Source organism: Ranitomeya variabilis, chromosome 2, assembly GCF_051348905.1.
Source record: "Ranitomeya variabilis isolate aRanVar5 chromosome 2, aRanVar5.hap1, whole genome shotgun sequence".
NCBI classification, from domain to species: domain Eukaryota; kingdom Metazoa; phylum Chordata; class Amphibia; order Anura; family Dendrobatidae; genus Ranitomeya; species Ranitomeya variabilis.
This window is the reverse complement of record NC_135233.1, coordinates 192,751,107-192,775,843: the sequence shown is the minus strand read 5'-3', so window position 1 is coordinate 192,775,843 and position 24,737 is coordinate 192,751,107. Positions and strand designations below refer to the sequence as shown.

Here is a 24,737-nt window from a genome sequence, read left to right as displayed (position 1 = left end):
AAAACAGTGTTTGAGCGCATGGCAAGGCTCGGAAATGAAGAAGCAACATTTGACTTTATGAACGCAAAATTGGCTGGAATTGAGAGTGGATGCCATGTTGCGCTTGGAGATTTCCTGATATGGCTAAATGGTAGAAACTCCCACAAGTGACCTCATTTTGGAAACTAGACCCCCTCAAGGAACTTATCTAAATGTTTGGTGAGCACTTGCACCCTCAGGTGCTTCACAGAAGTTTATAATGTAGAGCCATGAAAATAAAAAAATCAAATTTTTTTTTCCACAGAAATTATCTTTCTATTTTCACATGGGTAACAGAAGAAAATGGACTCCAAAATTTTTGTGCAATTTCTCATAAGTATCCTGATACCCCATATGTGGGGAAAAAACCCTGTTTGGGCGCCCGTCAGGGCTCGGGAGTGAAGGAGGGACATTTTGGAATGCAGATTTTGTCATCATGTTGCATTTATTATTATTATTATTATTATTTATTGTTATAGCGCCATTTATTCCATGGCGCTTTACATGTGAGAAGGGGTATACATAATAAAAACAAGTACAATAATCTTAAACAATGCAAGTCATAACTGGTACAGGAGGAGAGAGGACCCTGCCCGCTAAGGCTCACAATCTACAAGGGATGGGTGAGAATACAGTAGGTGAGGATAGAGCTGGTCATGCAGCGGTTTGGTTGATCAGTGGTTACTGCAGGTTGTAGGCTTGTCGGAAGAGGTGGGTCTTCAGGCTCTTTTTGAAGGTTTCGATGGTAGGCGAGAGTCTGATGTGTTGTGGTAGAGGGTTCCAGAGTAGGGGTGATACGCGAGAGAAATCTTGTATACGATTGTGGGAAGAGGAGATAAGAGGGGAGTAGAGAAGGAGATCTTGTGAGGATCGGAGGTTGCGTGTAGGTAAGTACCAGGAGACGAGGTCACAGATGTATGGAGGAGACAGGTTGTGGATGGCTTTGTACGTCATGGTTAGGGTTTTGTAGTGGAGTCTCTGGGCAATGGGGAGCCAGTGAAGGGATTGACAGAGGGGAGAGGCCGGGGAATAGCGGGGGGGACAGGTGGATTTGTCGGGCAGGAGAGTTTAGAATAGATTGGAGGGGTGCGAGAGTGTTAGAGGGGAGGCCACAGAGCAGGAGGTTGCAGTAATCAAGGCGAGAGATGATGAGGGCATGGACTTTACAGAGCCCCTGATTTGCCAAAACAGTAAAAATCCCCCACAAGTGACCACATTTTGGAAACTAGACCCCCCCAGGAAGTTATTTACATATATGTGATGAGCACTGTGAACCTCCAAATGCCTAACAGAAAATTATAACATTGAGTCGTGAAAATAAAATAATCTAATTTTTTTCACAAAATTTATCTTTTAGCCTCCATTTTTTATTTTCACAAGGGTAACAGGAGAAAGTAGAACTCAAAATTTGTAGTGCAATACATACTGATACTCCATATGTGGGGGAAAACCACTGTTTGAGCACATGTCAGGGCTCGGAAGGGAAGGAGTGCCATTTGACTTTTTGAAGGCAAAATTTGCTGGAATCATTACCAGACACCATGTGTTTCACAGACGTTTATCACGTAGAGTCGTGAAGATATAAAAACCACATTTTTTTCCCCCAAAATTATCTTTTATCCCCAATTTTTTTTATTTCCACAAGAATAACGGGAGAATATGGACCCCAAAATTTATTGTGCAATTTGTAATGAGTACACTGATACTCCATATGTGGGAGAAAACCACAGTTGAAGTGAAGGAGTGACATTTTGGAATGCAGACTTTGATGGAATGGTCTGCCGAGGTCATGTGCCATTTGCAAAGCCCCTGGAAATCGACTACAAGTGACTCGATTTTGGAAACTAGACCCCTCAATGAATTTATTTAGATATGTGACGAGCACTGTGAACCCCCAAGTGCCTCACAAAAAATTATAACGTTGAGTCGTGAAAATAAAAAAATCACGTTTTTTCCACAAAAATTATCTTTTAGCCCCAATTTTTTTATTTTCACAAGGGTAACAGGAGAAAATTAACCTCAAAATCTGTTGGGCAATTTCTCCTGAGTATGTTGATACCCTATATGTGTTAGAAAACTTCTGTTTGGGTGCACGACAGGACTTGGAAGGTAGGGAGTGACGTTTTGGAATGCAGACTTTGATGGAATGATCTGTGGGCAATGCGTCGCGTTTGCAAAGACCCTGATGTGCATAAACAGTAGAAACCCCCCATAAGTGACCCTATATTGGAATTGACCTGGTATTTTTCTAGTATTTGAATATTATAATGTGGTGGCATATACATAAATTATGTAGAGTAGATCAGGTTGGCATATGCGAGTTGTGTAGTGTACATCTGGTTGGCATACGTAAGTTGTGTAGTGTACGTTAGGTTGTCATACATGAGCTGTGTAAGTCAGAAATTTAGTAGTCCATGGATGGTGGTACAGTCTAAAGCATTCTTTTATACACAGGCCAGGTTTGAAAGGGCATGTGTCGCATTGACAAATGTAGTGATGAGCGAATATACTCGTTGCTCGGGTTTTCCCAAGCATGCTCGGGTGATCTCCGAGTATTAGTTAGTGTTCGGAGATTAAGTTTTCATCGCCTCAGCTGAATGATTTACAGCTATTAGCCAGGCTGAGTACATGTGGAGGTTGCCTGGTTGCTAGGGAATCCCGACATGTAATCAAGCTGGCTAGAAGCTGTAAATCATTCAGCTGAGGCGATGAAAACTTAATTTCCGAACATAACAAATACTCGGAGATCACCCAAGCAACGAGTATACTCGCTCATCACTAGTCAAATGGTGTCCTTGTCTATTTCCCTTTTGTAACAAACTTGGCACCTTTTTTGCGACTTTCCTTTCTTTGTGTTTTGAGGGATCTCACCAACGAAAGGCTGGTCTCGTAAGATACAAGCACCTTCAGTTCTGGAAATACTGAAGATACAATGCACCGGTCTGGCCTGCACATTGTTATAGCACGAAAGCGTTGTACATTGCCATCTGTATGATGTGCATAGCCAGCTTCTTGTACCACAACTTGGCTTTCTTCATGGCACTATACGACTGGAGGACTTGATCAGAGAGATCAACCCCCCATGTTCTTGTTGTACTCCAGTACACAATGTGGTTTGTGGACCTGTATAGTGGTACCTCGTTCAGGTGTGGGGGTGCTGCCATCACCATGTATGGTGGTCAAGAAAAGGACATCCCTCTTGTCCTTGTATTTGACCAGCAGCATGTTGTCGCTAGATTGGGCTCTGCTCTCGCCCTTCCTGAGAAACTGCTCAATTAGTGTCTTAGAGAGGCCTTTCTGATTTTTGCGGATAGTACGGCAGGATGTGGTACCTCATGCAGAGAGGGACTTGAAGAGTGAGAAAGATAAAAAAAGTATTTTTCAGCTCACCTGTCCACTCTGTGCATGGCTGCCATCCCAAGAAAATCCAACAAGTAGTAAAAAATCCAGCACCAAAAGTTTGCACTCCAAAAAGCTTTATTCCAAAATCTTCATATAAAAGCATTGACAACCGACAATAGAAAAAATGGCACAAATAGCACCGGTTTACACCTTTCAGGGCCAAATATGCCCCTTAGTCATAACCATTTTTTCTATTGTTGGTTGTCAATGCTTTTATATGAAGATTTTGGAATAAAGCTTATTGGAGTGCAACCTCTTGGTGTTGGATTTTTTACTACTTGTTGAAGAGTAGAATGCTGGCATAAAAGTTATGTATGTAGAGGTGATAACTTGATCCAACAGTGGGTGCACCAAATGGCACACAATTTTCCCACACACTCCCAGGGCAGGGGGACATTCAGGTGTCCTTGCCTTCATGAATTCTAAACCTGTGAGTGTACCCTGAGACACTCTCGCACCTGACCATCTTACTGGACAGGTACTGTCAGAATTTGATTGTCCACTTGAAATGGATTAGGGACCCACCCACGCAGATGTACATTTGGGGCACACACACCCCAGCAAACGTTGCTGAAGTGATCAATGACTGGCCAAACTTTGAAAAGTCGGTCAAAGTTGGGGTCTCCTCTGGGAATTCACCGTGCATTATCATTGTAATACAAAATTTGTGGATGGCCTCAAAATGTTTACAGGTCATGGTCATGCGGAACATTGTAGTGTTAAGGAAAACGTCAACACACCAATATTGCCGAAGCTCTGGCTTCTTCATCAGCCCCAAGTGAAGAACCAGGCCCCAAAACATCATAATTTCTACTGCGCCTAGATGGGTCCAGATAGAAAATGATGAAGGGCTTATTTGTGACAAAATTGCAGGGAGTACAAATTTGTCTCAGCCACCATGAGGTTTACAAAATTCTCAGAGAAAAAACTTTTAAAAAGTCTATTTCTGTGAGGCTGGTGCTGTCAAATTGGATTCCTGATTGTGCCACAAAATAAGAAATCTGTGGCTAACAGTCTTCGGGGGGTCAGGTCCATATGGGGTCAGTAACTGTGAGCGCTGGTTCTTTTTATGTCCTGGGGTGTCTACGTGGCAGTTCGGTATCACATGAGGAAGTGGTGAGTCAAAAAAATTAAGGAAGGTGGGATCCCCTCCCTCACTGTCACTGGCAAGGAAAGTGTATGACTCCTCCACTGAGTACCGGGTTTGGAACGAGTGAGACAACATTTTTTAAAATACAGGTGCTTCTCACAAAATTAGAACATCATCAAAAAGTTAATTTATTTCAGTTCTGCAATACAAAAAGTGATACTCATATATTATATAGAGTCATTACACACAGAGTGATCAATTTCAAGTGTTTATTTCTGTTTATGTTGATGATTATGGCTTACAGCCGATGAAAACACAAAAGTCATTATCTCAGTAAATTAGAATACTTTATGACACCTGCTTGAAAAATGATTTTAAAATCCGAAATGTTGGCCTACTGAAATGTATGTTCAGTAAATGCACTCAGTACTTAGTTGAGGCTCCTTTTGCATCAATTACTGCATCAATGCGGCCTCAGCATGGAGGCGATCAGTCTGTGGCACTGCTGAGGTGTTATGGAAGCCCTCATTGCTTTGATATCAGCCTTCAGCTCGTCTGCATTGTTGGGTCTGGAGTCTCTCATCTTCCTCTTGACAAAACTCCATAGATTCTCTATGGGGTTAAGGTCAGGTGAGTTTGTTGGCCAATCATGCACAGTGATACTGTTGTTTGTAAACTAGGTATTGGTACTTTTGGCAGTGTGGACAGGTGTCAAGTCCTCCTGGAGAATGAAATTTCCATGTCCAAAAATCTGGTCAGCAAAGGGAAGCATGAAGTGCTCTAAAATTTCTTGGTAGATGGTTGCGCTGACTTTGGTCTTGATAAAACACAGTGGACCTACACCAGCTGATGACATGGCTCCCCAAACCATCACAAATTGTGGATACTTCACACTAGGCCTCAAGCAGCTTGGATTGTGGTCTCCCTTCCTCCAGACTCTGGGACCTTGATTTCCAAATGAAATGCAACATTTACTTTAATCTGAAAACAACACCTTGAACCACTGAGCAACAGTCCAGTTCTTTTTCTCCTTGGTGCAGGTAAGATGCTTTGGGGTTGTCTATTGGTCATGCATGGCTTGACACAAGGAATGCGACACTTGTAGCCCATGTCCTGGATACGTCTGTGTGTGTGTGTGGTGGCTGTTGAAGCTATGCCTCCAGCAGCAGTCCATTCCTTGTGAATCTCCACCAAATTTTTGAATGGCCTTTTCTTAACAATCCTATCAAGGCTGCGGTTATCCCAGCTGCTTGTGCACCTTTTTCTTACACACTTTTTCCTTAGATACAGCACTCTGTGAACAGCCAGCTTCTTTTACAATGACCTTTTGTGGCTTCCTCTCTTTGTGGGGTGTGTCAATGACTGTCTTCTGGACATCTGTCAGTCAGCAGTCTTCCCCGCGATTGTGGAGCTACTGAAACAGACTAAGAGAACTTTTTGAACACTTAGGAAGCCTTTGCAGGTGTTTTTTGTTACTTATTCTAATTTACTGAGATAATGACTTTTGGGTTTTCATTGGCTGTAAGCCATAAACATTATCAGAAATAAACACTTGAAATAGATCACTCTGTAATGACTCTATATAATATATGGGTTTCACTTTTTGTATTGAAGAACTGAAATAAATTAACATTTTGATGATATTATAATTTTGTGAGAATCACCTGTATGTGGTGTTTATATATGTACCAAATTTTATTCATGTGTGTGTGAGTGCTTGGTATAAACCTTTTTATTTAGAAGAGAAAAAATGAAAAAATCTAGTCCTATCAACTGATCAAAAAACATTTTTTACTCTCTTTTCACACAAAGAAAAAAAAAAAAAAAAACAGCCAGAGGTCGAACAGGGATGTGTTGCTAATCCGTGCCCGACAGCTGTAGGACACATGCACGAATGTGATTCTTTTTCCACGCTGATACAAACCCTAACTCAATTGAGTAAAAATACTGCAGCAGATGACAATTACTATGGTACGTTTTTACTTTATCTAAATTATATTTTTATTCTTCATTAAAAAAAAACCCCAACAACCGGAAATTAATTACTGATGTGCATCAGTGATCAGCGCTCGATGGCTGTTGGATGGGCGCACCGATGATTCTTTTTCCCGTGCTAACACTAACTTAGTTCAGTAAAAAATACTGTAGTAGATGATGTTACTATGGAATATTTTACTGTCCATAATTTAAATTATACTTCCATCTTTTTTTACAAAAAAAACAACAAACGGAGATTGATTACTGATGTGCGTCAGTGATCAGCACTCAACAGCTGTAAAATGCATGGATGATTCTTTTTTCTGTGCTGACACTAACTCAATTCAGTAACAAATGCTGTAGTGGACAACAATTACTACGATATATTTTTACTGTCCCTAATCTAAATTATTTTTATTCTTTCAAAAAACAAAAAAAGCAAAGACAACATCCGGAGATTGATCACTGATGTGCATCAGTGATTAGCGCTCGACGGCTGAAGGACGGATGCATGGATGATTTTTTTTTCCTCGATAACACTAACCCAAACTCTATTCAGTAATACGGTAGTAGACGTCGATTACTACGGTATTATTTACTGTCACTAATCTGATCCTATCAACTAATCCAAATGATTTTTACTCAGTTCTTTTTCCACCAAAACAACCGGTCAGTGATGTTCATTTTTGACCAGCGTTTGATGGCTGTAGGACACATGCATGGTTGTAGTGCAAAAAGGCACAACATTCTTTCACATATGTGGTGTTTGTATGTGTACCTAATTGTATTCATATGTGTGTGTGAGAGTGAGAGCGTGGTGTGAACGTTTTCATTTAGAAGTTAAAAAAATAAAAAATATATAATCCTATCAACTGATCAAAAACAACCGATCAGTGATGTTCGTCACTGACCAGAACTCGGCTTCTTTTTGCGGTGCAAAACAGAAAAGAAAAAAAAGTCCTTGCTAAAAACGAGAACGGGTGCTAATCAGTGGTTTATGCCTGATCAACAACTCAGCAGCTGTAGGACACACACACGGACTGGTGCAATGAGGAGGGAGAAAAAATAGGGAAAAAGAAAAATGTTGTGGAGAAAATAAAACATCTGAATGAGCCCTACTGTGGATGCAGATTAACTAAGAAGCGACTACATCTACAACTATTATATGCATACTGTATATTTTTAGAATATCTGGCTATCTCAGTCAAGAAAATTTATAAATTTGGTTAAATGGAATATTTATGTGACCTCATGTTTCAACAATGGAGCAGAGATTTTCTCAATGTACTCCTGGAGAGGCCAGAGAAAAAAATCAATTTCATTTACACTTAGTTGATAAGTATATTTTTTTATTAGAATAGAGAAATTTGTAATAATGAGTAAATTGGTTAGCACTTGTGATGAGTGAGTATACTCATTAATCGAAATTTCCAGAGCACGCTCGGGTGGTCTCCGAGTATTTTGCGTGCTCGGAGATTTAGCTTTCGTTGCTACAGCTGCATGATTTGCGGCTGCTATACAGCTTGAATACATGTGGGGATTCCCTAACAAACAGGCAACCCCCACATGTACTCAGGCTGTCTAGCAGCCACAAATCATGCAGCTGCGTCAACAAAAACTAAATCTCAGAGGATGCCAAAATACTCGGAGACGACCCGAGCATGCTTGGGAAACCCCGAGTAACGAGTATACTCACTCATCACTAGATAGCACTTGTCTGGAAAATCTTGTTGACTGTGCTTCTCATTATCTGCATTCACACATATTTTGAACTGACTTAAAATATATTAAAGCCTAGAAGTAAAACTATTTAGTTCCTGAAGTTAACATATTTTGGGGAATTTACTTATTGGGTTCCAGCTGATTAATTTGTGTTCTAAGCATACCAATTTATTACTTTTCTGCTGTCCATAAAAGTGTATTTTATGAAAAAAAATTGCGCAAAAAAAACTTATGGACATTTGATAACGGATTCTGCTCAGACGCTGAGTTGAGAATTTATTTCCAAAATCATAATGTGGTCGTATAATAAAGTGCACATATATTTATTAATTTTTGCCAATGTAACCCATTTTAAAATCTTCCCCAGTTTGCTCTTATCAATCCCCTAATAAGGACCCTCCGGGTTCTATTTATCCTCAAGTTGCCATTGCAGCCATGCTATAGTAGTTCCAGAGTATTCCTGGGTGATTATGTGCAATGCAGTCTCTTTCAGCTGCCATCTTGCCAGTATGGCTGTGCCGAAAATGAAGCTTCAACTGTGAGGGACAATGTCACAGAAAAAGGCAGAGTCTCTTTTATTGCAGTGCTAGTCTCAAGTCTGTAAATGTTCATCTAAAAATTCAAGTGCTGGACCTGCATAGTCAGTGTGCATTTGATTTCTTTGATCTTTCATGTTCTGCAGTGACAGCACCTTAAAAAAAGACTGTTTTTCTTCATGCACTGCAATAGAGTAAGGCATTTTAACGCCCCTTTATCCTAATTTTGCTACTAAGCCAAAATCATGAAACCAAGTCTTGTGTGTCGCAGAAAGTGTGTTTCCTGGCTTGTGCAATAATTATGGAATTTACATTTGTTTTAAAAAAAGAAAAATCTCCGTAATCCAGCAATGTAAACACAACTGTCTACCTCACAAAGTGTGTGTTGTAAATAATAGTTGTTTTGTACACACTTTGTTGTTGTAGTAATCCAATATAAGACTCATAAATAATGCCTGAATACAACAGAATGTTACAAGTGCTTGATTTAGGGACGTGAACCCCTAAGAATACCCCAGTCACATATGTACACATTTGTCATAAATCTACCATGTTTATGGTGCATAATCTGTATTACCTTGTGATGCCCGACGCGCGTTTCGCAGTGGCTTCTTCCAGGGGTAAGTCTTTTCAGACTGACTCAAGGTGCAGCATGATAATTGCCTGAACAATTTCTTTTTATTCCTCCAAGCCTGTGCAACAATATTGCAGTGATTTGCCAAAGTATCATGGCCCAACACTGATGACTAACTGAGAAGCTCAGAACCACCGTTATGAAGTGTTCCGACCCGTTTATTAGGCTGTGTTCCTCAATATCCTCATAAGGGCTGTCACTATGCTTTTTAGATTTGATGTCTGGTTTCTTAAAGGACTAGTATCTCTTATAACTTTTCTGCAAACTTGGAAAAATACATAATTGGACAGATCATAACTAAGGCTGTCAGTTATTTCACTAACTCAGTTCATCCTCAGAAAACTCCATTACATGTAGAAAAAAAATGAAAGAGCAACTAGAACTTTTAAACAGTTTTTATACATGCAGTATATAGTTCAGTGCCCTTTTGATTGCAATCAGTTTTGTGGGGGTCCTGGTTTTGAGACCTCCACTAATCTCTCTAACCCCCCACACGTAGACGTGCACAGCTTAGGCAACGGGAGCGCAGCTTTCCTACCTGAACAGACTATGAATCCAATACAATTTTTAGAAGAGTTTGAAAGCTTAGTTACTCATTATCAACTTCACCTTTTAACATTTCATAGAAATCATTCAGAACATTCATCCTTTTTCTGTTTAGTTTTCAGGGTCCCGTCAGTTTCTTTTAACTCCGGATTCACAAAGAGCTTTAGTGAAATGTTGAATTTTCAGCATTAAAATACTGTTAATATGTATTTACATTCAATAATCCGCATTACAGGCTTACAACTAATTATGAGCAAATATTGTTTCTTTATAGTTGATTAACCAGACTGTGTTGGCTCAGCTCTACATAATAATGCGTTGCTGGCACCTGTATACGTGAGAACTGGAGTCACGGACATGAATAACATGTTTAACTTAGGGAAGTTCAATATTTGAACACTGAATTTGAAAACATAGAAAATTCCAATATTCATTCGTTTTTACTAAGGCAAAATATATATATATAAAAAAGTGCTGCCCAATATGACTGCAGTGACTTTATTATTTAAGGGGCGAAATATTGCGCTATATGCTGGACTTACACCAAATGTGAACATTTTGGTAACGAGTCTCCAATTTTTGGAGGCATTACTAAATGTATAATATTCGCATAAAAGTAGGAACCTTAATATTAACCCTTCTGTAAATCGTTCATGATGTTGAGTTGATGTCTGCAGACACGCTATATGACTGCAGACTTGTGACTGCTCGCATTGCGCACACTATGTGCAGTGATGATTCTCTGTGAACGGTGGTCATGTGACCGCATATACACGATATGCACACTCCCGGCCACAACCCGACTAGATTGTTTCCAGCGAGCTCAATGCCAATGTATTGCACGAGGCTGGGAACAGTCTAGTGGGAATGTGGCTTGGGGTATACATATGGCATACCTGCAGTCACATGACACCGGAGAATCCTCACTGAGCGCAGTGCACGCGATGTGAGGATTCACAAGTCTGCAGTCATATAAAGTGATTTTCTCCCACACATGTTTTACCCAACTTGCGCTGTTGTAAAAACACTGATCTCTAATTTTAAGATGTGGTTCCTGGTTGTAGAAACACTTTGCTTCTGACCCTAATCTTTTGCCTGGACATATGGACGAGCTCTGATATGAAAGAGAACAATGCAAATTTAGTGATTTACACAGAATTAGAAACTGCACCCATCAAGTCATCTATTAAAGGTGTTGTCCGATCTAAATCAATAAGTCTGCAGTCACTCTGTGTCCATAGATTACATAGCAAAAACCTGCATGTAGTGTTCTAGCTGTGTATACCTTACTGGGCTGCTTGCTGTTTTTTTATAAAGTCACAATTTTATCTGCTGAAGATCTAGCAGTTCTCTGAATGCTGAGCTGGTTATAACTCCGCCCACACAACTGATTGGCTGCTTTCTGGGTATAACCCTGCCCACACCATTGATTGGCAGCTTTCTGTGTACACTGTGCATAGGCAGCAAGCCACTAATCAGTGGTGAGGAGGGGGTTATATAGAGTTCATAAATATGGAGGACTACACGGTAGCAGGTTTACTATTCCTCTAGTGATAATTTACAGCTGATAAGCTGATGTATGAACTGTCATACAATTTTTGTAAGTTTGTCTTTCACTACATTTGATAGTCCTCTCCTGAAGCAAAGGAAAAGTATACCTTGTAACAAAATTGCGATTCCTCACCAGGTGTGATGAGCGACCGTGCTCGGATAATGTCTTACGCTTGGGTGTTATCTTGTTGTGCTCATATATTATGTCCGAGTCCCTGCGGCAGCATGATTCATAGCTGGAAGCTATGTAAGATAAAAGCTCTCATTGCAGAATGAAAGTAGATATAAAGTGAGCTGCAAACTTCTTATTTTCATGCTGCTTAACTAACTAAAAAGCAATATTATTGATATTAAAATACACCTTTATTATAATCTATCTATACTGTGTATAGTCTCTCCGATTTACATAATTAACCCTGTAGTAGTATCTACCATTAACTATGATACAAGCCACTCGATTCTGTATTCTTCAGTCTATGCGCATGTTTCAATATCTGCTATGGGATCCTGAGGCACAAAGCGCAATCATCCTGATGGCCGATGATAATGCAGAAACATATTTAACACCATGTCATATAGGGTATCTGCCCCTTATTCGAGGTTTTCTGTCTGTAGAAAATGCTGCCAGAGCGCCTGCGTCAGTCACTGACCTGAGGAAGGGTATTGGTCCTCTGAGTTTGTAGGGAATGATACTTGAAAAGCTTTCATAGATGAAATGTCACACAGATGATTAAAGAAAGCTTTTATTTTTCTACATATTTGCAAAGTGCTGCTGTTTTCTTTTTTTTTTTCTGGGACTTTTATCCAAGCTTGTGAAATAGTTTGTAAGAGCTTTTACTGAACACTTCAGGTCCTAATGAAAATATTGTAGATGCTTGAAAAAGTGACAGCGCAGATGAATGGAGCTTTAATGGCTCAGCGTCTGCTACACATGTACCATTCCCTTGTGCATGCTATGTAAACTTATGTAACTTTTTTTAAAATAATTAATTTTAATTCATGTAATTTTTGTCAATCGATAACCTATAATGTGATATATGTAACATTTTCATTTTGTATCAGCAAACATTTATTTCTAACAATCGATGTATATGTTAGTAACTGCCAGCAATTAAGGGGTTAACAAAATGGAATGCTACAAGCTTTCAATATCTTCAGAATAATTGTAAGGCCTGCCAAACTATTGTCCCGCAGAATGTATGAAGGTCAGACCTAGGCTCAAAACAATGGGCACTGAATCAGAAAGGGGACAGCACCTATTGTGTCAGATGCTGGCATACATCTTGGAACACCATGGAAGGGCTACCCCAAACAATAGAGTAGACCATATCTTCTCATTCCCGCTACCAAGGCTCCGAATATTCTTCAGCTCTTTTCTAGCACAGAAATTAATTATTTACATATAGTTGTATATTTAGTAGCATGGGGTATTCATGAAAAAGCCACAAGAGATGGAAAGACTAAGCATCCTTTACTGGGGATATTGTTATTTATTTTAGTAGTCTATGTCCAAAACATCAAATAATAACTACAACATACAAAGTCTCTTAAGAGAATTACTATCACCATCACAGTACTTCGGAAGAACATGTTTTCGGTTAGCATGCTGTTCCCGTGCACATCAGACTGCAGCACGTGGACTGGTCAATGTTAATTAATGTGCACATGAGAAATCACAGCCAGCTAATTTAAGTGTGGACTTCACTTGTTACTATTGTGCACTGTCTACTGCTGTACAGTACCCTGCCTGGCCAATCTTATGTTCTGCCATCTACATCAGTATAGCTGTCTATGAGGTGTTTCAATATTAGCTGTTTCTAGCAAAGCTCAATGCTCCAACACTTCCCCACAGTGGCAGCGCAGAGCTGTGTTTATTGCCTACTGCTGAGAGATCAATGATGCTGCTCTGTTGATGCATATAGTAAAAGATAATCCTCTGTCATATGCATCAATAGAGTGGCATTTTGCAGTTTCACATCCCTCTTCTCTTAGCAGCAGGCAAAAATCATACATCAATTAATCTCAACCTTTGTATATGGTCACTGTCGTTTTGCCAAGGGTGCAGTACCACCGGAAACCACCAGAGGACGACCGTAGTTCACCTCCAGAAGAGTAGGGGTGCTGGGACGGGCACCACCATGAGATGCCCGAAGAGAAGTCAAACTAACCGAGTCGTTAACAGCCGAGAGCGCGGTGCCAGAGACAGGAGATGGAAAGCGGAGTCAGGGTACTAGCCAGATAGTCAAGCCGGATGAGGAACGCGGTATCCAAAATGAGAGACAGGGGGCGGAGTCAGAATACGAGCCAGTAAGTCAAGAGCCAGTGAGAGGAGAGCGTAGTATCAAAAATAGGAAACAGGAGACGGAGGTCAAAGTTCAAGCCGAGTCATACACTGTTGGGAAATAACCAAACGAACGCTAAGTCAGGGATAGGGAACGGGTCAGACACCAATACAGGAAGTCAGAGGCAGAAGGATCACTAGGAAATAACGGGTCAGCTGCTCAAGCCGAGGACCATAACTATCACTGACAAAGGCTGCCAGCAACAGCACCAATAAATAGCCACCCAAAAATCAAAGAAAGGCAAGAAAAGTTCCCCGCCATGACCAGACCGGAGAAGGGAAGGCAGAAAGTAAACTCCGGCTTGGATCATGACAGTACCCACCTCCCAATGGGGGGCCACAGGATCCCCAGGCTTCCCTGGATACTGAGCGTAAAAGGCCCGGACCAACCGTTCCACATGGACCAACTGCACCGGAACCCAGGACTGGAGTGAACGATGGATCATACGAGAGTCCACAATCCGTTCCACTTCGAACTCGCTTTGGCCATCCACTGAGACAGGTGGCGGAGGAGATGGAAACTCCCCCGAGGAATACTCCAACGGTTTCAAAAGAGCTTTATGGAACACGTTAGGGATCCGTAGAGATGGAGGAAGGCGAAAAAGTGGCGGAGGAGATGGAAACTCCCCTGAGGAAGACCCCAACGGTGTCAAAAGAGCTTTGTAGAACACTTTAGGGATCGGTAGAGACAGAGGAAAGGAGCAAATGGAAGGCCACAGGATTGACCACCTCCATAATCTCTTAGGGGTCAATGAACTTGGGCCCCAACTTAGCAGAAGGAACTTTAAGCTTAATATTTTTGGTGGACAACCAAACCTTATCTCCCACCCGAAATACTGGCTCCACGGATCATCTTTTATTAGCAAAGAATTTATACCTACCCTAAACCTTCCCAATGTTCCTCTGAACCTCCTGCCACACCTCCCCCAATCACCCAACCATTAAATCAGCTCCAGGACATCCCGAATCTAATTTGGAAAATTCCCCAAAATGAGGGTGAAACCCGTAATTGCAAAAAAAAGGGGAGGAGCCCGTGGACTGATTAATGCGATTATTAAAAGCAAATTCCACCACAGGCTAAGAGGAACACCAATCATCCTGCCAAGCAGAGGCCAGACATCGCAAAATCTATTCTAGAGACTGATTGGTCCTCTCCGTCTGACCATTAGGCTCAGGATGATATGCAAAAGAAAAGGTCAGACGGATACCCAACCTTTTGCAAAAAGCCCTCCAGAACTTGGACACAAACTGTACCCCCTGTCAGAAACCACACACAAAGGAATACCATGCAGCCGCACCACATGTTCAACAAGCAATTTAGCTAGCGTCTTTGGATTAGGCAGACCTGTCAGTGGTACAAAATGAGCCTGCTTACTAAATCTATCCACCACCACCCAAATGACAGTTTTCCCATTAGACTGAGGAAGATCGGTGATAAAATCTATCAGGAATTGGCAATGGCACCAATTCCCCGGCGGGCCGATTATGAGAGTTTTTCGCACGAGCACATACCTCACAGGATGATACGAACTTCACCACATCCGAGATAGCCCTACGGATAGCCAAGATTCCAGGAAGGCCACTCAGGGCCGAGGCATGAAACTCTCAGAGCATTCTGAGATGCAAATTAATAGGCACAAAAAGTTTAAGAGGCAAAGACGTAGGGGCCAGGGACCGAGCTTCACACACCTCCCGCTCCAATACTGAAGAAACCCCATCCACTACCAAACCGTGCTGAAGAATGGAGGAAGGAGGTTCGGGAGGAGATATTGAGTCCAGGGATATGAGACAAGGCATCGGCCTTGCCATTTTTAGAAATAGAGAACTGAAACCGTGAGAAAAAAAGCGACCATCTCGCCTGTCTAGGTGTCAACCTTTTAGCAGACTCGATGTAAGCCAGATTTTTGTGGTCAGTAACCACAGTGATATGATGGACTGCCCTCTCCAAAAAATGCCTCCATTCTTCAAACGCCAATTTAATTGCTAGTAACTCCTTGTTACCCACATCATAGTTCCTCGCAGCAGAAGAGAACTTTTTCAAAAAGAAAGCACAAGGTCTTAAATTGGTTAAAGTGGCCGGTCCCTGAGACAATACTGCCCTCACACCCACCTCCAAAGCGTCAAACTCCACAATAAATGGTTCAGACAGGTCTGGTTGAATCAATACGGGGGTGGACATGAAATATTTTTTCAATGTAGAAAATGCCGCTACGGCTGAAGCTGGACAATTCTTGGTATCCGACCCCTTTCGAGTCAAGTCAGTGAGAGGTTTAACAATCTAAGAAAACCCCCTTATAAATTTCCTATAATAATTCACGATCCCCAAGAAGTGCTGAAGAGCCTTAAGATCTCTGGGTTGTACCCAGTCCACAATAGTCTGAACCTTTCTGGGGTCCATGCGAAACCCTTCAGCTGACAAGATAAACCCCAGAAAGGACAATTCCTGAACCAAAAAACGAACATTTCTCTAGTTTAGCAAAAGAGGCAATTCTCCAGGAGTCTCTGGAGAACCGCCCAGAGATGACCTATGTGGGCCTGCTTCTCCAAAGAGTACACCAGAATATCATCAAGATACACAACCATGAAGTGCCCAATAAAGTCAGAAAAGACATGATTGATGAAATTTTGGAAAACAGCCGGCGCATTAGTCAGACTGAAGGGCATAACCAAATTTTTGAATAGCCCCTCAGAGGTGAGGAATGCAGTTTTGCACTTATCCCCTTCCCGTACACAGATAAGATTGTATGTCCCTCGGAGATCCAATTTAGAAAATCACTTATCCCCAGACAATTGGTTGTATAAATCAGGGATAATTGGGAGAGGGTACGTATTCCTCACAGGGATCTTATTTAGTTCTTGGAAATCGAGGGATGGGCACAAACCACCATCTTTTGTTTTACAAAAAAGAACCCAGCCGCCATAGGGGACACAGAGGGGCGAATGTGCCCTTTGCGAAGACTCTCAGAGATGTATGCATTCATGGCTGTTCGCTCAGGACCAGATAAATTGTATATACGGGTCTTGGGCAATTTAGCATCAGGAACAAGATCAATAGTACAATCAAATGAACAGTGTTGTGGTAAAATCTTAACCTCTTTTTCGGAGAGCACATCCGCAAAGTCCTTCAGGTACTCCGGAATACCCTCCAGACTGACAGATGACAGAGACATAGTAGCAAAATAACTATCAGAACAATTAGGTCCCCACTTCACAATATCTCGGGACCCCCAGTCAATAACCGGGTTATGAAACTGTAACCAAGTCAACCCTAACACCAGGCCAGCAGGGAGATTATCCAAGACGAAACATGATATGTGCTCCTGGTGTGGGGCCCCCACCTTGAGGGTAAACTCTTCAGAGATTAAAATAACACCACCCTTGGTGAGAGGTGTAGAGTCAATGGCCACAATTTTAATGGGAGTCCCCAACCTAACTGTCCCTAAGTTACAGCTGGCCACCAACTTAGAGTCAATTAAGCTCATGGATGATCCACAGTCCACAAAGGCCTAAATGGGAGTAAAGCAGTTCTCAATACCAATTTCCACTTTTAACGGTACTTTAAGGAATGAGGAAAAGGGTACCTGTGTATCTGGGCAACCTCCTCGGTAGTTACCCAGACTTAGGCGTGGGACACCTTTGGAGTGGGAGGACAGGAGGGACAGTCCTTCTTCCAATGTCCTGGAGCACCGCAGTAAAAACTAAGTTTGCCTTCCCAACGAAATCTCTCCCTTTCCTTAAAGATGATGGCCCCAACTTCCATGGGCTCAGCTGCTTGTGAGAATTCTGACTTAACCGGAAGGAAAAGAGTCTCCCATTGCATGACTCCTCTCTCTCGTAACCTCCGATCCATGTGAACAGCCTGAGTCATGGCCTCTTCCAGAGAGCTGGGAGGAGGATGAAGAGTCAGAGTGTCCTTTACATGATCAGACAGTCCCCTCCAGAGCTGAAAACTGAGTGCCAAGTCGTTCCAGGACACCTCTGGGGACCATGGCCGAAATTCCGAACAGTACCATTCGGCAAAGAGCTTTCTTTAAGATAGACCCATAATAGTGTCCTCTGCCAATCTGACTTGATCTGGTTCATCATAGATGAGGCGCTCAAAGAAATTATCCACAGACATTCTCTCAGGAGTGGTCGGGGGTAAGGAAGAAGCCCAAGACTGCGGACCCTCCCTCAGTAAAGATGTAAATATCTCCACCCGCTGACTTTCATCCCTTGAAGATCAGGGTCTAAGGGAAAACAATAGTCTGCAACCCTCCCTAAATGTGTGGAACTTATCCTTCTCACCAGAGAAAGTGTCGGGGAGTTTCACCGAAGGCTCAGGAGAGTGCAGAGACATGTCAGTCACCTCACCAGCCTTACTGACAGAAAGAGTCCTCCGGGCTATTTTAACTGTCTCAGCCAGCTCTCTCTGCTACAAATAATTCCTGCATCATCTGAGTAAGGTTGGTCACTTGGTCCCCCAGAGTACAGAGCGGATCCATACAGCAACACATAGTGAAGGGGAGAGGAAGGGTTCCCCCAAAATCAAAAAGGCCAGTGATAATGTCGTGTTGCCAAGGGTGTAGTACCACTGGAAACCACTGGAGGACGACAGTAGCTCACCTCCAGAAGAGTAGAGGTTCTGCGACAAGAGCCACCATGAGACGGCCGAAGAGAAGTCAAACTAACCGGGTTGTTAACAGCCGAGAGCGCGGTGCCAGAGACAGGAGATGGAAAGCGGAGTCAGGGTACTAGCCAGAGAGTCAAGCCGGACAAGGAACGCGTTATCCAAAATGAGAGAGGGGGGTTGAGTCAGAATACGAGCCAGTAAGTCAAAAGCCGGTGAGAAAGCGTAGCATCAAAAATGGGAAACAGGAGGCCAAAGTTCAAGCCGAGTCAAACACTGTAGAGAAATCACCAAACGAATTCTAAGTCAGGGATAGGGAACGAGTCACACACCATTACAGGAATTCAGAGGCAGAAGGATCACTAGGGACTAACAGGTCAGCTGCTCAAGCCGAGGACCAGAACTATCACTGACAAAGGCTGCCAGCAGCAGCACCAATGAATAGCCACCCAAAAATCAAAGAGAGGCAGGAAAGGTTAACCCCGCCATGACCAGAGCGGAGAAGGGAAGGAAGAAAGTAAACTCCGACCTGGATCATGACAGCCACTTTATGCAGTATATTTTCTTAACCCCTCTATATAGTGGTCCAACCTACAATGCATCACTGCTTACAGCCCTCTTGTGCAGTATATCCTCTTTCTAGCCCCCCTATACAGCCACATTCTGCAATACATCATTCCTTTCAGCTTTCTTCTGCAGTATATCCTCTTAATCCAGCTATATAGTGACCCATCCTGCACTACATCACTCCTTTCAGCCCTCTTCTGCAGTATATCCTCATTCTAGCCCCAGTGTACAGCCCCATCTGCAAAACATCACTCTTTATGTTACCAGCACATAGGGATACTGCTGCTTCCTGGTACCAGCTCTGTGTACCTCCACTTCCCATTTTCTATGTGCTTAACCATTGCAGTCATACACCAAAACCAGATTAAGCTTTTTTTTATACCTATGTGGGGTGAGCTGTGCCCTCTATCTTCATATCTGTACACCATACAGGTATAACATAGTGCTCTTTGGCCGACCCTCATCTTTTATAGAGGCTGTGATAGGCCCTGTTTGGCTATGCTAGGCTGTATGAGAGCTACAATGCATTATGGGAGGGAAGGCTCGTACGGCCATGTTGGCCATGTTGAGTCTTCAACAGTGGGAATTTATTTTTACGATCCCCATGTATCAAATTGCAAACTGTTGAAATTTGCAATTTGAGGAAATTCAACAGGAAGTGGATCCTTTGTGGATCCGGTCATCTCTAGAGAATACAGCCTGAGCCATAAATACACAGCAAACTGAATATTATCAACTAGGGGCTGATAGTGTAAAAAAAAAAGGATTACTAAAAGAGGTATTGTTCATTATATAGATCTGATCTAACCCATTACAAATCAGACACCTACACCAGATATTTAGTGAACTATTGTAGGTAAGTTGTGGTTGCTTTTCCAGAAAAAAATAATGGAACGCAATGTGTGTATAGATTGAAAGGTGCGTTCTTGTTATTTTATCCCAGAGATTTATTCTTCTTGACTTCTTTCCTCGTGGTGGATAGATACAAGTATTGTTAGACCAGATTACCAAACGTATAACTATAAAGTATATTGCGAGAAAAGGCTAAAAGTGTAACATTTTAATCACATCATGACTTTGAGCATTTCGGGCTTTCTGATGTGATTTTTCTTAGTTTTACAATATTTTAATTTTTTGTGCTTTTTTTTTGGCAGGTGAAAAGCCGTATAAATGTGCTTGGGACGGCTGTGACTGGCGGTTCGCTCGTTCTGATGAGTTGACAAGACACTATCGCAAACACACTGGCGCAAAGCCCTTTAAATGTGTCGCCTGCGGGCGCTGCTTCTCTCGATCTGACCATCTTGCCTTGCACATGAAGAGACATCAGAACTAGTCCTTGGCCTCTAACGGGACTGTGCATTGTATATATGAACTAAATACAGACATTTCCTTCTGAAAGAGCAACATGACTACAGCAGACCCAGACGGGAAAAGGGCCAAAGAAGAAAACTGAAAATGAAACAAACTCTCAGAAATATGTGTAACTCTTTACCTTCCGTGAGGAAGCCATTGTGATAATTTTCGGTAAAGTCTATGTTTTCCATGCGGGACGCTGGCTACCTCTGACAACTTATGGGCATGCTCAGACGAGCGTATTCTATCTCTGCGCTGTCCGTGTGCCAAACAGGCTGCACACAGGCAATACACGGACCAATGCAAGTGAATGGCTTATCGGAAATACACATTTTTTACACGTCAGCCATTGGTCCTTGTGCAAACATGCCGCATGCACTGATCCATTTTTCAGATCAGACTCAATGGAGGATTGTAAAAAATGGATGTCGTGTGGACACCATACAATTGGCATCAATTTTTAACAGATGCATTGCAATTATTAACAGCGGAAACGGAATGTGGCCTCGTTTCATTTGTTATTGAGGCAGAAAAACAACCAAAAAGAGCTCAAACTACAATCATAATGTTAAGGCCCCCATTTACAAAGCTGCCCATCTGATGTGCCTGGGGACCACCCACCTCTCCCCTGACAGATGATGTTGGAGAAGGATAGTAGTGCGCAGGTTGAATTCACACACTCCATTCTATGGTTTTCCTGCCAGAGATGTCTGACAATGGCTTACTCTGCTCTTCACATTGGAAACACATTAGTAACAGACACAGAAATGACACCAATATATAAAATCAAAATAAAGATATAAGAAAATATATATAAATATATATTATAATAAGTGGGTCACCCGTGTGCCAGAATTATAGTGTAAAACCACTACCTAGAAGGAGAAGTAGCACCAGAACACAAAATTGGACCAATAAGAAAGTGACAGGGAATAATTATCACAAAATAATTTTTATTTTATAGCAATAATGACAAGCATAAAAAAATATATATATAAAAAAATTGTATTAATCATATATAGTACAATACAAGAATGTGCACAAATAAAGCCGCATATAATAGGGCAAGCCAGTTAATATAATAGATAATAATAAAAAAGCAATCTATAGCTTGTATTATCCTGACACAATGGACAAAAATATATATGTACAGGGTAGCAGCCAGGTAAAAAATGTGAAAGGGTAGCAGCCAGGTAAAAAATGTGAAAAATAATGTAAACCAAAATATATATAATTATATGAAAAAAGTGCTATGTGCAATAACTAATTCCCACCAGAAGGTGGTGCTATAGACCAAATCAGGACAATGTGATAGAAGAAAAAAGTGCTATGTGCAATGACTGATTACCATCACAAGGGGCATCTTAATCCAAGGGCCAAGTAAGGAGACAAGTAAAGTGCTATGTGCAATGGCTGGTTACCATCACAAGGTACATCCAGATATAAGGGCCAAGTAAGGTGCTCAGTGCTGCATTAGAAGATACGCCAGATTACTTACAATTTATCAGGGAAAATTCCAAGGCTGCCAACGGCTAATTGTGTGCACCCCGACGCGCGTTTCGGACGCACAGTCCTTCGTCAGGGGGTTCGTCAGACGAAGGACTGTGCGTCCGAAACGCGCGTCGGGGTGCACACAATTAGCCGTTGGCAGCCTTGGAATTTTCCCTGATAAATTGTAAGTAATCTGGCGTATCTTCTAATGCAGCACTGAGCACCTTACTTGGCCCTTATATCTGGATGTACCTTGTGATGGTAACCAGCCATTGCACATAGCACTTTACTTGTCTCCTTACTTGGCCCTTGGATTAAGATGCCCCTTGTGATGGTAATCAGTCATTGCACATAGCACTTTTTTCTTCTATCACATTGTCCTGATTTGGTCTATAGCACCACCTTCTGGTGGGAATTAGTTATTGCACATAGCACTTTTTTCATATAATTATATATTTTGGTTTACATTATTTTTCACATTTTTTACCTGGCTGCTACCCTTTCACATTTTTTACCTGGCTGCTACCCTGTACATATATATTTTTGTCCATTGTGTCAGGATAATACAAGCTATAGATTGCTTTTTTATTATTATCTATTATATTAACTGGCTTGCCCTATTATATGCGGCTTTATTTGTGCACATTCTTGTATTGTACTATATATGATTAATACAATTTTTTTATATATATATTTTTTTATGCTTGTCATTATTGCTATAAAATAAAAATTATTTTGTGATAATTATTCCCTGTCACTTTCTTATTGGTCCAATTTTGTGTTCTGGTGCTACTTCTTCCACATTGGAAACACAGCAATGTGCTCTAATTTAGGTTAAAGGGAATCTGTCACCAGGTTTTTGCTACCTCATCTGAGAGCAGTGTAATATTGGAAAAGAGACCATGATTCCAACGATGCATCACTTATTATACTGGGTGCAGGAGGTGTGACACAATCAGAGTTCTTAGATGTAGCTTGTAGCAGAGCTCAGAAAGCTGCCCCGCCTACACCACAGCTGACCACACCCACACCAGAATCACTGCTTATCATAGGAGGGGGCATGGTCAGACAACTGCTCACACACCAGCTAGCCACAGCACTGATAATCTCCTAGTGATAAAGCCTTCAGTGTAAGTAAACTACAGCACACAGCTTGATAAGTGACACATCGCTGAATTCAGTGTTTTAACCCTTACCTCATGCTGCACTCAGATTACATAAGAACACCTGCTGACAGATTCCCTTTAAAACATATTTATCTTAAATGACTCATCCCCTTAGTATAGCTTAATGTTGTAGAAGGATTCCCTAGAAAAATTGCTTTTGAGAAGAATCACTTTTTATACAGTGTTCATTGGAACAGTCTATATATAAAAAACAGTACAATAAGGCACTTAATTATGACCCAGGAAGATCAGCTATAAGTCAGGTATTAACCGTGAGCAACTAGCAACTATGGACTAAAGTACTTACAGGGAATGTGTCACTAGGAGTTTGCTACATATAAAATCACAGTTTTATCTGCTACAGATCTAGCGCTTCTCTGATTGCTGAGCTCTGTATAACTCTGCCCACACAAGTGATTGGCTGCTTTCTGTGTACACTGTACATAGGCAGAAAGCTGTCAATCTGTGGTGTGGGGGCAGGGTTATACAAGGCCCATTAATATGGAGGACTACCTGGCGCATTATAACAAAATGAGACCCAGTGCTTCAGATCCCTCTCCACAAAAGCTGTAGAAAAAGGGATTGTCCTGCTGGGATAAGCAATAACTTCTTCCAGTGATGTCTTTCCTATACTTAGAAAAAAGAATCAAAATTGTGATTCCTCACCAGTTTTGATGAGCTACCGTGCTCGGATAATGTCTTACGTTTGGGTGTTATCTTGCTGTGCTCGTATATTATGTCCGAGTCCCTGCTGCTGCATGATTCATAGCTGGAAGCTATGTAAGATAAAAGCTCTCATTGCAGGAGAATAAAAATTGAAATTGCAATTCCTCAACAGGTAATATGTATTACTCATAATTAGAGATGAGCGAATTTGTTCGGTTTTTGTCCCGAATCTGATTTTGCCATATTTATGTCATATTCAAACACTATTCGTGCAGAATGTTTGCTGATCGATTCTGAACATATTCGGAAATGTCTTCTCCCATTGACTCTAATGACGTTCGGCTGTGTTTGACGAATATTGCAAAAACAATATTCGCCACCGATTGTAATCTGAACCAAATCCGAACAAATTCACTCATCTCTACTTATAATTCAATTGAACATGCGACTGGAACAAAATATGTTTATAGAAATTATTTTCAGCCTGTATATACGCTGCTACAACAATTAATCATTTTTTCTACGAAGCTTGAAATATATGTTGATGAAAATATGAATAAAAGGAAGTTGTAAATAGCTTTAGAAATGAACATGCACAAACGCAAAGAACACATTCCCCTAAAATAAGAAGTCCTCCGGTCAGTCTCTTGTCACTTTTCCTGACCTCTTTTACGCTTCTATTTTCCAGGTTTATTAGAAGAAAATACAGCTGAGAAATAGTCAAACAAAATTTCTGACAGTGATCACTAAAAGGACTTGGAATTGGTGTTTGGTTCTTAGCAAAATCGTAAAATACTTGGCACTCTGCTCAGTGCATTCAACAAAAGAATTCAGAAAAAAATTATACGTTTTGGTCACCAAAAGCTCTTCATCAGTCGTCGGGTGGATAGTGGAAGGCTAAGAGCTGAGCGCCAGGTCCAGAGCTCTTCCAGTCTGAGCGGTGGACATTGCAGACCCGCACCTGGCGCTCAGCTCTCAGCTTTCCACTATCCATAAGACGACTGATGAAGGGCTTTTAGTGACCGAAACGTATCACTTTTTCTGGATTTCGCCATTGACAATAAGTGC

At 41.5% G+C, this 24,737-nt stretch overlaps 1 protein-coding gene across 1 annotated transcript in view; it reads left to right on the top strand.

The window, feature by feature from the left end:
- Positions 1 to 21,128, top strand: part of LOC143804849 (Krueppel-like factor 5) — a 133,279-nt gene extending 112,151 nt beyond the window's left edge. Inside the window, exon 4 of the mRNA XM_077283348.1 lies at positions 20,148 to 21,128. Coding sequence (XP_077139463.1) covers positions 20,148 to 20,326 — 179 coding nt within the window. The 3' untranslated portion in view covers positions 20,327 to 21,128. The remainder of the gene's footprint in view (positions 1 to 20,147) is intronic.
- Positions 21,129 to 24,737: the final 3,609 nt, after the last annotated feature.